Source organism: Sander lucioperca, chromosome 18, assembly GCF_008315115.2.
Source record: "Sander lucioperca isolate FBNREF2018 chromosome 18, SLUC_FBN_1.2, whole genome shotgun sequence".
Taxonomy (NCBI): Eukaryota; Metazoa; Chordata; class Actinopteri; order Perciformes; family Percidae; genus Sander; species Sander lucioperca.
Window position 1 is genome coordinate 849591 of NC_050190.1, and position 15152 is coordinate 864742.

The following is a 15152-nucleotide window of genomic DNA, read 5'->3' on the forward strand; positions in this document are numbered from 1 at the left end:
AGCCTAGAATAGATTCAACAAGACATTTCACCTGGCTATACCCAATGTTTAGATCTGTTGTGGTATTTATGCAAATTAGCACATACGTAATTAGATTATGCACCGTTTGCCCATGTTACCAAACAATTTCAAAAAACTTGTAATACATTTTTTGTTTGTCTTGATGTAAATAATCAACTCAGTAATTTTCATGGTGATATCTAAAGGTTAAAATATTTACCCTATTCATGTGAGAAAAAGAATGAATAGGCGTATGAATAGGCTATATTTGGGTCTTTTTCTAAACTTTCCCCTAATGGGATTCTTCGGGGCTTTTTTTCCCTTACTCAGGACATATTGAGGAGACAAAATCAGTTGAGTTTGCTTCTGTTGCAATTTGTTGTACTTTTTTTCATAAAATGACTGGACTAAGTAGTCAATCCTAGATGTGTATTGTTTTTCCTCTGGGTTTAAAACTCTCCATATCTCAACCAGGCAGTTCATATTCATACATTCTCTAATTATGGGGTTGTAATGATTACTGTAAAATTGAGAGGGCCATCCATCTTTCCACTCATCAGGAGTCATGTTCCAATCCGTCATACCCGATGTGAGCATGGATGTATTATGTGAGTCGAGTGCAGATGTGAGTCGCACCTGCTCAGATGTAAACGGTTTACGGCATAACGCTGAGTCATACTGAAATTTGTGAAATCCATAAAATAATAAATTTTTCTCATTACAAACGATAACAGAAGATGGAAATCATTTTACAAACGCTGTAGCTATCTATGATTGTTTGATTGCTAACGTTAGCTCAAAACGCCATTCAAGTGACAGCCTTTATTGTGTCTGATTGCTAACTTGTAGCCAGCAGTGAACCAACTTCGTTATGTAGGTCCATTATTATTGTCTTGACATTACAGAAGTCTCTCGTTAGCAGGTTCTCGTAGCCTACTTGTCGCAAAGTGACGCATGCGCACTAGAGTGCGGATCGGGCCGCATTTTTCTGTCCGAGCCCGGCCCGCGTCCACCAGAGCAGTAACCGAGCCCGGCCCGAGCCCGACAGGCATTAAGATATTTATGTCCGAGCCCGGCCTGAGCCGACACAGTTCTAATCTCATACTAATGACACAAGTATGTTTGTTTGTGTGGAAAGCTTTTATTAAGCAGCTGTAGGAAGGCATTCAGAAATGTCAACAGATGAGGTCATCAGCTCACACGGGGCAACAAGCGCACGTTACCACAGGCACACACCTACATAATAAGCTGTTTTAAATTTTAAATGTTCAATGCCATCCTCTAATGCGCAACTCACATCTGCACTCGACTCACATCACTGAATGCTGTTTTTTGGTGTGTCTTTAAACACAGCTTAGTGCTCCCCCTGCTGGCCAGGAGGCTCACAGAGGGTGGACAAAATAAACAAAACATTTTTTTTAACATTATGCGTTTTAATCCCATGTGAAATGATGTATCTCTTTATAATGTATTGCCTTCTGTTTGTACAAAAAATAATTATGCTGGCCAGGAGTCCTTGGAAAAAAAGATGCTTTCTTTGTGCATGGGGGCATGTAATGCTGAAACAGGAAATGGCCTTCCACAAACTGTTGAAACAACCCCTATTGTCTACATTATCACTGTATGCTGGAGCATTAAGATTTCCCTTCACTAGAACCAGAAAAAACAGCACCAGACCCCCAATACTCCTTTACTACATTTACCAGACGGCACTGTGCATTTAGCAGGGGTTTTTCCAAGCTAGAGTTCTCTTACTGCAGAATTTACAAACATGTCGTGGCTTTGGGAAGACATTTTAAGACTCCTACTCCTAAGAAATTTGAGTGTGTATGTTGTCATGCACATTTGAGAATTTTTGCATTCTACTTACTCACGTCTGTGGGGCGATTCACAAAAACTGCACTAAACAACATTACACAATATTCCAATGTAGTTTGGTCTATTATACATCCAGGGCTTTAAATTCACCTTTTTGATCACCAGACAACAAGTCTGGTAGATTCTTAAAGTTTCCAGCCAATCCCATTTTTCCACTAGCCAAATTGAGTTTTCCTAACTTTACTTTAATTGCAGAGTTTGTCTCTCGCTGTTGTGTCCGTCTTCTCCGTTTCAGCGTAGCCCGTAATCGATACCACACGCTACGCAGGCAGCCGGCGGTTGTACGACACGTCATGACATGGTGTTCATGGGAGTTTTCCAAGCCAAAAACGGCCACATTTCTTGGCAAAAAACAGACCAATCTGGCAACATTTCTGTAGCCGGCCATATTTGGTTAGTAACTTCACAATGTTATCGGCCAAAGGTAATTTTTAACCCTCATTTGGCGGGTTGGCAGGTGTCAATTTAAAGCCCTGCATATATCAATACATAAAGTCTTAGGTACTGTTTCCAGCCTTGTTGGTAGATATTTGGACAATAACTAAGAGACATTTTGGACCTCCATCAGGGCACTAGTAAAGCTTCATTGATTAAAAGTCCATCAGATGTGTGTATGGTCCATTGGTGTCGAGTTTCAGCACTTGTCTGTTTCCATACGTCCCATGTTTCACCGTCACTTCAGCTGAAGCAGCGGCCGTCAGCTCCTTCTCGCACAGAGAAACAAAGGCGGCGTAGAGCCGCAGGCCGTCCTCTTTGCTGATGTTGTCGTGGTACTGCATGGCCCTGCCTTTGGCCTTCCCGCCCAGCGTGGCCTGAGGGACAATCAGCAGGCTGCCGGGAAGCTCCAACACCGACACCATCTTCCCCGAGTCGGACTCACACAGCCGCAGGTTTAACAGCGTGGACACTGGATGAGGGAGAGAGAGGGGAGGACACAATGTTTACACCAGCAGCCTTGGTATCATGGTGCATAATGAAAAACCTTGTGAGAGAAAAGAAAAAACAAGTACACAAAAGTCAAGAATCATAAAGAGTAGGGCTGCACCATATGAGGAAAATATGCGATAACGTTGTTGAATATCGCGATGACGATATTACTTGCGATAAACGGACATTAAAGTGCTCATATTATGCTCATTTTCAGGTTCATAATTGTATTTAGAGGTTATATCAGAATAGGTTTACATGGTTTAATTTTCTAAAAGCATCATATTTTTGTTGTACTGCACATTGCTGCAGCTCCTCTTTTCACCCTGTGTGTTGAGCTCTCTGTTTTAGCTACAGAGTGAGACATCACACTGCTGTAACATCTTTGTTGGGAGTCGCACATGCTCAGTACCTCAGTAAGGACTACTAGCCAGTCAGAAGCAGAGTATGAGGGCGTGCCCTGACAGTACCTAGGTAAGGACTACTAGCCAGTCAGAAGCAGAGTATGAGGGCGTGCCATGCTAGCAGCTAGGCGAGCATTATAACGTGTGTTCCAAAGTGACCACGTTTGTCTCTGAAGTAAAGGCTGGACTACAATAGAGCTGTTTGGAGCAGTTTGTGAACAGTGTTTTCTGTTGATGGTAAGTCCCTTTGGGGTGGACTTTGGGCTTTTTCACTTTATGAACCTATAACATGCACAAAAAAGATATATAACACGATAAAGGGAAGGGGGAAAGCCAAAAAGCATATGAGCACTTTTTCGATATTTTGCAGCCTTACGCGATATGGTTATTGCGCCAGTTAATAGTGCGATGACGATTAAAAAAAAACATATATTGTGCAGCCCTAGTAAAGAGAAGGATTCAAAAATATGACAAACATATCAGAAGATATGTAAAAAACATCTGTTTTAAAAAAATAATAAGAGCTGTACAGTATTTGAAACAAGGATGATGCAATGTGCAAAACTATTGACCAAGGAACGTGCAAGTGTTCACAGTATAAAGTAAAAACATGTGCAATGTTCAGAGATAATAATCCAAAAAAACGTGCATTAAGCCAAATGTGGAGACATTATGTTAATGTAATATGTAGGTCACTGACCCATCTTGGGCAGGATGACGTCTGTGGCGCCTTTAAAGAAACACACGTAGATCACCATCCCTCTGTCAATCTGAAAAACACAAAGTGGCATCAATGATGTGGACCAATAAGCAGCCAGCCGTCAACTCTTGGTCCAGGTCTCATTCATTCCCAATAACCCAATTCATCCTTCATCTTACTATTGTGATGCCAATTACTGGAGCCATCTCTTTTTTAATCATAAGTTACTCTCTACAGATGAACTCCATTTAAACCTGCCTGTGTGCTATAAAAGAACAACGGTGTCAGGAAACAGAAATGATTTGGATTTGCCCAAACACAAAATGAATTGCTTGATATAAACTTGATAAAACTTTGTGAAAGTACAGGTTCAGTCCAGCTTTTTCCAACAACAAAAAAATTGCAAAAAAAGAAAAAGAATTACATATACATTGTTTCTTGCGCCTAAAGATAAAAAAAAGTCATCCATGTTTTCCTGTTTTATCCTGATTAAGTCTACAAAGTGTAGCTGGAAGCTCAGGAAAAAAACTAACTTGCTAATTTCAGTGGTGGAATGTAACTAAGTACATTTACTCCAGTACTGTACTTGAGTCCAAATGTTGCGATACTTGTACTTTACTTGAGTCTTTTCTTTTCATGCCCCTTTCTACTTCTACTCCGCTACATTTCAGAGTGAAATATTGTAGTTTTTACTCCACTACATTACACTGACAGCTTTAGTTACTAGTTACTTTACACATTAAGATTTCTGCACACAAAACACATGTAGTTTATAAAATCTGATGTTTTATTATAAATTAAACTACCCGACAATATAACGGCTACAAGTCCAGCTGAGATGATTAGACCATTAAATACACAACTGGTTGGATCCTTTACACTTTCTACAATGGGAGGAGAGTTCTGCATTGAGTACTTTTACTTGTAATGCTTTAAATACATTTTCCTGAGGATACATAGTTTTACTGAAGTAACATTTTCAATGCATGACTGTTACTTGTAACAGAGTGTTTTTACAGTGTGGTATTAGTACTTTTACTGAATACTTGGTGGTCACCTGGACAGACTGGGCCTCGGAGTGTTCCTCTGCGGGCTTCACCTGCAGGCTGGCCCGCAGACACTGCTGCAGCACCGCCCGGGCTGCGGGAGCACGGCCTTTCTCCGTCATCACTAGGCCTCACCTATATTAATAAGTATAACTTGTTATTAATCTTCTCTGCTGTCTGTCTGATTTAACTCGCAGAAGAAACCATACAGTGTACGGAAGAAACCGATCCCATCGGAAAACTTTAACATCAAACTGACAGAAATGTATGGTCAATGAATGGAACCCGCTTCCGTGTTAACGTCAACTAAAAATGCCCAAAGGTGCTCCAAGCTGCGCATTATTTGCGCAGTCTATCCCCCGCTTTCAGGTTTGAAATCATCTGTACACTGGGGGACGTTTTTTCGTGCGATTATTCCGCACGGCCGTTATATTATCGGGTAGTTTAATTTATAATAAAACATTGTATATTTATGAACTAGATGCGTTTTGTCTGCAAATGTCTTAATATGTGAAGTAACTAGTAACTAAAGCTGTAACAGATGAATGTAGTGGAGTAACTAAAGTAACTAGTAACTAAAGCTGGAACAGATGAATGTAGTGGAGTAACTAAAGTAACTAGTAACTAAAGCTATAACAGATGAATGTAGTGGAGTAACTAAAGTAACTAGTAACTAAAGCTGTAACAGATGAATGTAGTGGAGTAACTAAAGTAACTAGTAACTAAAGCTGTAACAGATGAATGTAGTGGAGTAACTAAAGTAACTAGTAACTAAAGCTGGAACAGATGAATGTAGCGGAGTAACTAAAGTAACTAGTAACTAAAGCTGGAACAGATGAATGTAGTGGAGTAACTAAAGTAACTAGTAACTAAAGCTATAACAGATGAATGTAGTGGAGTAACTAAAGTAACTAGTAACTAAAGTAACTAGTAACTAAAGCTGTAACAGATGAATGTAGTGGAGTAACTAAAGTAACTAGTAACTAAAGCTGGAACAGATGAATGTAGTGGAGTAACTAAAGTAACTAGTAACTAAAGTAACTAGTAACTAAAGCTATAACAGATGAATGTAGTGGAGTAACTAAAGTAACTAGTAACTAAAGCTATAACAGATGAATGTAGTGGAGTAACTAAAGTAACTAGTAACTAAAGCTATAACAGATGAATGTAGTGGAGTAACTAAAGTAGTAACTAAAGTAACTAGTAACTAAAGCTATAACAGATGAATGTAGTGGAGTAACTAAAGTAACTAGTAACTAAAGCTGTAACAGATGAATGTAGTGGAGTAACTAAAGTAACTAGTAACTAAAGCTGTAACAGATGAATGTAGTGGAGTAACTAAAGTAACTAGTAACTAAAGCTGGAACAGATGAATGTAGTGGAGTAACTAAAGTAACTAGTAACTAAAGCTATAACAGATGAATGTAGTGGAGTAACTAAAGTAACTAGTAACTAAAGCTGTAACAGATGAATGTAGTGGAGTAACTAAAGTAACTAGTAACTAAAGCTATAACAGATGAATGTAGTGGAGTAACTAAAGTAACTAGTAACTAAAGCTGTAACAGATGAATGTAGTGGAGTAACTAAAGTAACTAGTAACTAAAGTAACTAGTAAATGAAGCTATAACAGATGAATGTAGTGGAGTAACTAAAGTAACTAGTAACTAAAGTAACTAGTAACTGAAGCTATAACAGATGAATGTAGTGGAGTAACTAAAGTAACTAGTAACTAAAGTAACTAGTAACTGAAGCTATAACAGATGAATGTAGTGGAGTAACTAAAGTAACTAGTAACTGAAGCTGTAACAGATGAATGTAGTGGAGTAACTAAAGTAACTAGTAACTAAAGCTATAACAGATGAATGTAGTGGAGTAACTAAAGTAACTAGTAACTAAAGTAACTAGTAACTGAAGCTGTAACAGATGAATGTAGTGGAGTAACTAAAGTAACTAGTAACTAAAGTAACTAGTAACTGAAGCTATAACAGATGAATGTAGTGGAGTAACTAAAGTAACTAGTAACTAAAGTAACTAGTAACTAACGCTGTAACAGATGAATGTAGTGGAGTAACTAAAGTAACTAGTAACTAAAGCTATAACAGATGAATGTAGTGGAGTAACTAAAGTAACTAGTAACTAAAGCTGTAACAGATGACTGTAGTGGAGTAACTAAAGTAACTAGTAACTAAAGCTGTAACAGATGAATGTAGTGGAGTGACTAAAGTAACTAGTAACTAAAGTAACTAGTAACTGAAGCTATAACAGATGAATGTAGTGGAGTAACTAAAGTAACTAGTAACTAAAGCTGGAACAGATGAATGTAGTGGAGTAACTAAAGTAACTAGTAACTAACGCTGTAACAGATGAATGTAGTGGAGTAACTAAAGTAACTAGTAACTAAAGCTATAACAGATGAATGTAGTGGAGTAACTAAAGTAACTAGTAACTAAAGCTGTAACAGATGAATGTAGTGGAGTGACTAAAGTAACTAGTAACTGAAGTAACTAGTAACTGAAGCTATAACAGATGAATGTAGTGGAGTAACTAAAGTAACTAGTAACTGAAGCTATAACAGATGAATGTAGTGGAGTAACTAAAGTAACTAGTAACAAGCTATAACAGATGAATGTAGTGGAGTAACTAAAGTAACTAGTAACTAAAGCTGTAACAGATGAATGTAGTGGAGTAACTAAAGTAACTAGTAACTAAAGCTGTAACAGATGAATGTAGTGGAGTAACTAAAGTAACTAGTAACTAAAGCTGTAACAGATGAATGTAGCGGAGTAACTAAAGTAACTAGTAACTGAAGCTATAACAGATGAATGTAGTGGAGTAACTAAAGTAACTAGTAACTAAAGTAACTAGTAACTGAAGCTATAACAGATGAATGTAGTGGAGTAACTAAAGTAACTAGTAACTGAAGCTGTAACAGATGAATGTAGTGGAGTAACTAAAGTAACTAGTAACTAAAGCTATAACAGATGAATGTAGTGGAGTAACTAAAGTAACTAGTAACTAAAGCTGTAACAGATGAATGTAGTGGAGTGACTAAAGTAACTAGTAACTAAAGTAACTAGTAACTGAAGCTGTAACAGATGAATGTAGTGGAGTAACTAAAGTAACTAGTAACTAAAGCTGTAACAGATGAATGTAGTGGAGTGACTAAAGTAACTAGTAACTAAAGCTGTAACAGATGAATGTAGTGGAGTAACTAAAGTAACTAGTAACTAAAGCTGTAACAGATGAATGTAGTGGAGTGACTAAAGTAACTAGTAACTAAAGCTGTAACAGATGAATGTAGTGGAGTGACTAAAGTAACTAGTAACTAAAGTAACTAGTAACTAAAGCTGTAACAGATGAATGTAGTGGAGTGACTAAAGTAACTAGTAACTAAAGCTGTAACAGATGAATGTAGTGGAGTAACTAAAGTAACTAGTAACTAAAGCTGTAACAGATGAATGTAGTGGAGTGACTAAAGTAACTAGTAACTAAAGCTGTAACAGATGAATGTAGTGGAGTGACTAAAGTAACTAGTAACTGAAGCTATAACAGATGAATGTAGTGGAGTAAAAAGTATAATATTTCTCTCTGAAATGTAGTGGAGTAGAAGTAGAAAGTGGCATGAAAAGAAAAGACTCCAGTAAAGTACAAGAGCTTCAAATTTGTGTGTGTGTGTGTGTAAGCGTGCGTGCGTGTAGTTTTTTGTAACCCTGAGCCAACACTGACATCAAGTGGCTGCTTGTAAGAATTTCACCATAGAAGCTGATGTCATCAGATGAATGGGTCATTGGCATTGGGAGTCTATTTTATATAGTTATAGTCATTAATGTGCCCATAATCTTCAGCATGTTAATAATTACAGGAAGTACACGTGTGACCAACTAGCAGCTGTCGAGATCAGTTCCATGCACAGTACATGTAACAGAGTACAAGAGTTTAACAAAGGGTAGAGTTGTTTCAGTCTTCATATTTCTCATATCTTTATCTTTATCTGTGACTGCTGCCAAACATCCAGCGCAAACAAAGGCAGCAGTCATTTCAGGGAATTACCAAATGTATGCTATCAATTACTTAGAACAAGAGATACAAAAAAACTTCATACTTCACAATTCGTCACATACAAGCACAATGTAGTGAAATTCAATTATTGACTTTAACCCCTCCTAAATATAATTCAATTCAATTCAATTCAATTTTATTTATAGTATCAAATCATAACAAGAGATATCTCGAGACACTTTACAGATAGAGTAGGTCTAGACCAAACTCTGTACTTTACGAAGCCCCAACTATTACAGTGGTTGCCTCAAGAGCAAGCATTAGCAGTAGCTATTGCGACAGTGGCAAGGAAAAACTCCCTTTTTTGTTAGGAAGAAACCTCGGACAGACCCAGACTCTTGGTAGGCGGTGTCTGACGGCACCAGTTGGGGGAGTGGTGAATGGTGGCAATAATAGTCATAATAAAGATAGTGAAGCAGTGATCACAATGGTAGTCATAGTAGTTCATGTCATAGTAGGGCACAGCAGGGCGTTACGGGGTGTAGTGTGGCACAGCAGCCTGGGTGGACGCGGTTGGACGCGGCAGGACGCAGTCGGACACTGCGGGGAAACGCAGAGCGTAGCAGGGTGTAGTAAGTCCATAGCGTCAGCTGCGCCCAGAACCCCGGTGTAGGTGCCACCCAATTCCAAGGCGATGTTCTGGGTGAAGAAGAAGCAAAGGGACTCCGGGGAGAAAACTCCCCAGAGCTAGGTTAGTAACAGGCATTTCTGGGACTAAGATGCACACAAAAGGAGACAAGTGAAAAGAGAGAAGAGGGAGCGGCTCATTGTGTCCTTGGAAGGAGCTTCCCACAGCAGTCTAGAGTTATAATAGCATAACTAAGAGAGGCAGGCTAAAGAGAGGGGCCCTGGACCGGGCTCGTACTCTCCCCTGCCGGAACGGGCTTGTACTTCCTGCCTCCCTCTACTCTACTCTACTGTGCTGCAACTCCTCACTCCCTAACTATAAGCTTTATCAAAGATGATGGTTTTCAGTTTATTCTTAAATGTGGCGACGGTGTCAGCCCCCCGAACCCAAGTTGGGAGCTGGTTCCACAGGAGAGGAGCCTGGTAGCTGAAGGCTCTGGCTCCCATTCTACTTTTAGAGACTCTAGGAACCACAAGTAGCTCTGAGTTCTGGGAGCGCAGTGCTCTAGTGGGACAATAAGGTACTAAGAGCTCTTCTATGTATGATGGTGCTTGACCATTTAGTGCTTTGTAGGTCAGGAGAAGGATTTTAAATTCAATCCTGGATTTTACAGGAAGCCAATGCAGAGAAGCTAATACAGGAGAAATGTGATCTCTTTTGTTAGTTCTTGTCAGAACACGTGCTGCAGCATTCTGGATCAGCTGGAGGGTCTTGAGGGACTTATTTGAGCAGCCTGATAGTAAAGAATTACAGTAGTCCAGCCGGGAAGTTACGAATGCATGGACTAGTTTTTCAGCATCGTTTTGAGACAGGATGTTCCTGATTTTGGCAATGTTACGAAGATGGAAAAAGGCTGTTCTTGAGGTTTGTTTTAAGTGGGCATTAAAGGATAGATCATGGTCAAAAATGATTCCTAGATTTCTGACAGTAGTGCTGGAGGCCAGGGCAATACCATCTAGGGTAGCTATATCTTTAGATAATGAAGTTCGGTGGTGCTTGGGTCCCAGCACAATAACTTCCGTTTTGTTTGAGTTCAACATCAGAAAATTGTGGGTCATCCAGGATTTTATATCTTTAATGCACGCTTGAAGTTTAGCTAACTGACCGCTTTCGTCGGGCTTAATTGACAGATATAATTGGGTGTCGTCTGCGTAACAGTGAAAGTTAATTGAGTGTTTCCTAATAATATTGCCTAGAGGAAGCATATATAAAGAGAATAGAATTGGTCCAAGCACTGAGCCTTGAGGAACGCCATGGCTAACTTTAGCGTATTTGGATGGTTTATCGTTAATATTAACAAATTGGGATCGCTCAGAAAAATAGGACTTAAACCAGCTTAGTGCGATTCCTTTAATGCCAACTAAATGTTCCAGTCTCTGTAAGAGGATGGTATGGTCAATAGTGTCGAATGCAGCACTAAGATCTAATAAGACAAGTACGGAGACAAGTCCTTTGTCAGCAGCAGTTAGAAGGTCGTTAGTGATTTTCACCAGTGCCGTCTCTGTGCTATGATGCATTCTAAATCCTGACTGAAAGTCTTCAAATAGACTATTTCTATGCAGAAAGTCACACAATTGATTAGCGACTACCTTCTCAAGGATTTTGGAGAGAAACGGGAGGTTAGATATAGGTCTATAGTTGGCTAAGACCTCAGGGTCGAGGGTGGGTTTTTTCAGAATAGGTTTTATCACAGCTACTTTAAAAGACTGCGGTACGTGACCCGTTAATAAGGACATATTGATCGTATCTAGTAATGTGGTGTTGACCACGGGTAGTGCTTCTTTAAGTAGCTTCGTTGGAATGGGGTCTAAGAGACAGGTAGTTGGCTTAGCTGAAGAGACCCTTAACATTAATTGTTGGAAGTCTAAAGGATAAAAGCCGTCTAAATAAGTATCAGGTCTTATCGTTCTCTCTAGCCCTCCTGCGCCCAATGGTGAGTCGTTGGAAGCTGTGGGCAGAAGGTGATGAATTTTTTCTCTAATTGTTATAATTTTATCATTAAAAAAGGTCATGAAGTCATCACTGCTCAGAGCTATAGGAATAGATGGCTCAACAGAGCTATGACTCTTTGTCAGCCTGGCTACAGTGCTGAAAAGAAACCTTGGGTTGTTCTTATTTTCTTCTATTAGTATTGAGTAATAGTCTGATCTGGCATTTCTGAGGGCCCTCCTATAATTTTTTAGACTATCTTGCCAATCCACACGAGATTCTTCCAGTTTGGTGGAACGCCATTTACTTTCAAGTTTTCGTGAGATTTGTTTTAATTTGCGAGTTTGGGAGTTATACCAAGGTGCTAGTTTCCTTTCCTTCATCATCTTCTTTTTGAGAGGAGCAACCGAGTCTAAAGTAGTCCGTAGGCAGGCCGTAGCAGCGTCTACAAAGTTATCAAGTTGGGAGGGACTAGAGTTAACATAACAGTCCTCTGTTATATTAAGGCATGACATTGAGTTAAGTGCTGTTGGAATAGCTTCCTTAAATTTAGCTATAGCACTGTCAGATAAGCATCTAGTGTAGAAACTTTTATTTAATTTCGTATAGTCTGGTAGTAGGAATTCGAAAGTTATTAAAAAATGGTCTGATAATAAAGGATTCTGCGGAAATACTATTAAATCGTCAATTTTGATGCCATATTCTAGCACAAGGTCGAGGGTGTGGTTAAAACAGTGAGTGGCCTTATGCACCCTCTGACTGAAACCAATAGAATCTAGCAGTGAATTGAAAGCAGTACTAAGGCTATTGCTGTCAATGTCCACATGGATATTAAAATCACCTACAATAAGTACTTTGTCTGATTGAAGGACTACGCATGATAAAAACTCTGAGAATTCAGATAAAAACTCAGAATATGGACCTGGTGCTCGGTAAACAACAACGAATATAATTGGCTGTACTGTTTTCCATGTTGGGTGTTGAAGATTAAGAACAAGGCTTTCAAACGAGTTATAATTTAGTTTAGGTTTAGGATTAATTAACAGGTTTGAGTCAAATATGGCTGCAACTCCCCCTCCTCGGCCTGAGCCTCTAGGAATTTGGGTATTATTATGACTGGGAGGAGTGGCTTCATTTAAACTAACATATTCGTCATGGCCCAGCCAGGTTTCGGTGAGGCAGAATAAATCAATGTGGTTATCTGATATCAATTCGTTTACCAATAATGCTTTCGATGACAGAGATCTAATATTTAATAGTCCACATTTGATTTTCCTATTCTGTTCTATCGTTGCAGTGGTTGTTTTAATTCCAATTAGGTTGTTTAGTATAGCACCTCTTTTGTTAGCGTTTGGTTTAAACGGTCTCAGTCGGGGGACAGACACGGTGGTTATGGGATTATGAATGGGTGATTGCTCTGAAGGGAGCACAGAGGGGCGTGTAGCGCTGTATCTCTGATTATTGACTTTGGGAGAGTGTGTCTGGTCAGTGTGCTTGTGGGAGTGTTTACGGGATGTAAACAGTCAATCAGAGGTCTGGGTATGCAGGGCGTGGTGCAAATTTCCACGTAGCATCTGGCTTCCGCGTGTATTGGGATGAATCCCATCCCTGCTGAACAGGGAGCCACGTTCCCAAAACAGATTGAAGTTGTCAATAAAACCTATCTTGTGAATGCTGCATGTGAGCTGGAGCCAGGTGTTAAGGGAGAGTAGTCTGCTAAAGAGGCCTGATCCGCGACCTAGAGATGGAAGTAGGCCCGAAATAAAAACCGACTTCCCAGTGCTTTTTAAAGCCTCAATGAGAGTGGTAAAGTCTCGCCTTGTGCGCTCACACTCCTGAATCCGAGTGGACATGTCGTTATGTCCACAATGGACCACGATGCGTTTGATAGAGGTCGGAAATGAGGGTATCAGGTCCATAACTTTAGCCAGGATGTCTGCAACTTTGGCTCCGGGAAAACAGTGTGTGACAGCATTATGAAACCGTAGGTCTCTAGTGATGGAGTCCCCAATAATTACTGTGGTTAGGGGGAAGAGCGGACGAGGAGTGGGGGGGTGTGGGTAGCCGGTGACGGGAGCAAAACAGTCAGTGTCGGTTTCAGATGGGCAGGGAAAAGAAGAGGAAGAATGCTTACCGTTCGGTTGTGGAGATTGTTTTTGAGGAACGTTGTCATTTGGCCGATCCAGGCAGTGTAGGCCACCGGACCGTCTGACTACCGCATCCCTCAGAAGCTTTCGCCGCGCGGTAGCAATCGTCTTCCGTGACGACGGCTGGTCAGTCTGCTTTGAAGCGGGGCGAGCCCGGTGAGCCGCACTGGCCACCACCGGCTCCGACTCCGACAAGGCATTGAAGCGGTTGGAGAGGCTGAGGGCAGGAGGCGATGGAGCCCTACCCGAGGCTCTCTTTCGGCTGCAAACCACCTCAGTCCAGGGTGGCTTGATAACCGGTGTCGAGCAGGACGATGGGCGTGGGCAGGCAGCTGGGTCCCATGGCGCGGTATCCTGGAAGGCCGCCGAGAGAGATGAGATCCGGAGCGACTGATTATGAGCCACGTCCAAGCAGGCGGTTAACAAAGCATCTTTGGTTTTTAAGTCCTCGGAAAGCCGACGAACATCTTCCCTGAGGTCAGCAATTTCTTTGTTTGTATTATTGAACAACGAGGAAATCCTGAGGGGGAGTGGGGACTCGCCAGGTGTAGAGGTAGCCATGAAGCTAGCGTTAGTTTAGCCGGTAGGCCTAGTCTTGATAAATTAGCGTGAGGCTAATACTTACTTACACGTAAAAATGTATCTTTGGTTTTAAAAACACTTTATTAGTATAATAAAAACTAGGCGATAGAGCCGACTGTTAGGTAGGAGGTTGAAGGCAGCTGCCGGCTGCCTCGTTCCCGCCGACTGCTGTCGCTTGTGGATGACGTTCGAAGGACTATATATAATATATATATATATATATATATATATATATATACGTACAATACATACAGCATCCGGTGAGCAACTTTGACAAGGGACACTTTGACATGTGGCCAGAGGAGCCTGGGATTAAACCGCCTATCTTTTGATTAATAATAATAATAATAATTGAGTAATGAGTAATGTAACAAGTAATTTAATTACTTTTGCTATGGAGTAATAACTTGTCACTGGGCTACAATTCCACCAACCACGATGCAATTAAAAGAGTAATAGAAGCAGATCCTGATGTTAATTACATACTCAAATTAAACCCCACAAAACTAAAACACAAGTGCAAAGTAAATGTAGTTTAGAGCAAACACTTTGTCTTAACTTGACAACACACACACACACTAGTGCAGTGCCCATTTAAAACAAGCCTGTTTGGGAAAAATGCCAAGAGCTGACTTTACTATTAGGAGGGCAACTGCCTGAGGGCCCGAGGTATAGGGGCCCCAAACAGCTAGAGTAATTTTTGGATATGAAAAGTATTGAATATGTTACTATTCTAACTCATTGTACCCCAACATAACTTACAGAAGGCCCTTATAAATTATGCAATATACTAATGACTTTCTGTGTACTTCAACTTCAGAGGAAAAATATATTCACCCTATCTCAAAAGGA

At 40.3% G+C, this 15152-nt stretch overlaps 1 protein-coding gene across 2 annotated transcripts; it reads right to left on the reverse strand.

Moving 5' to 3' along the window:
* Positions 1-1420: 1420 nt before the first annotated feature.
* dtd2 (D-aminoacyl-tRNA deacylase 2) lies at positions 1421-5227 on the reverse strand. Of its 2 annotated transcripts, XR_004895722.1 has the most exons (4): positions 4967-5227; positions 3910-3979; positions 2390-2785; positions 1421-1529 (listed from the first exon to the last, which is right to left on the reverse strand). XR_004895722.1 is itself a non-coding variant. In XM_031280352.2 (3 exons), exons 1-3 carry the CDS (start codon positions 5075-5077, stop codon positions 2469-2471), a joined length of 498 nt encoding a protein of 165 aa, XP_031136212.1. In that variant the 5' UTR covers positions 5078-5227; the 3' UTR covers positions 1421-2468. The 2 variants fall into 2 exon arrangements, 1 of the variants encoding a protein (XP_031136212.1); XM_031280352.2 differs by having other exon boundaries at positions 1421-2785.
* Positions 5228-15152: the final 9925 nt, after the last annotated feature.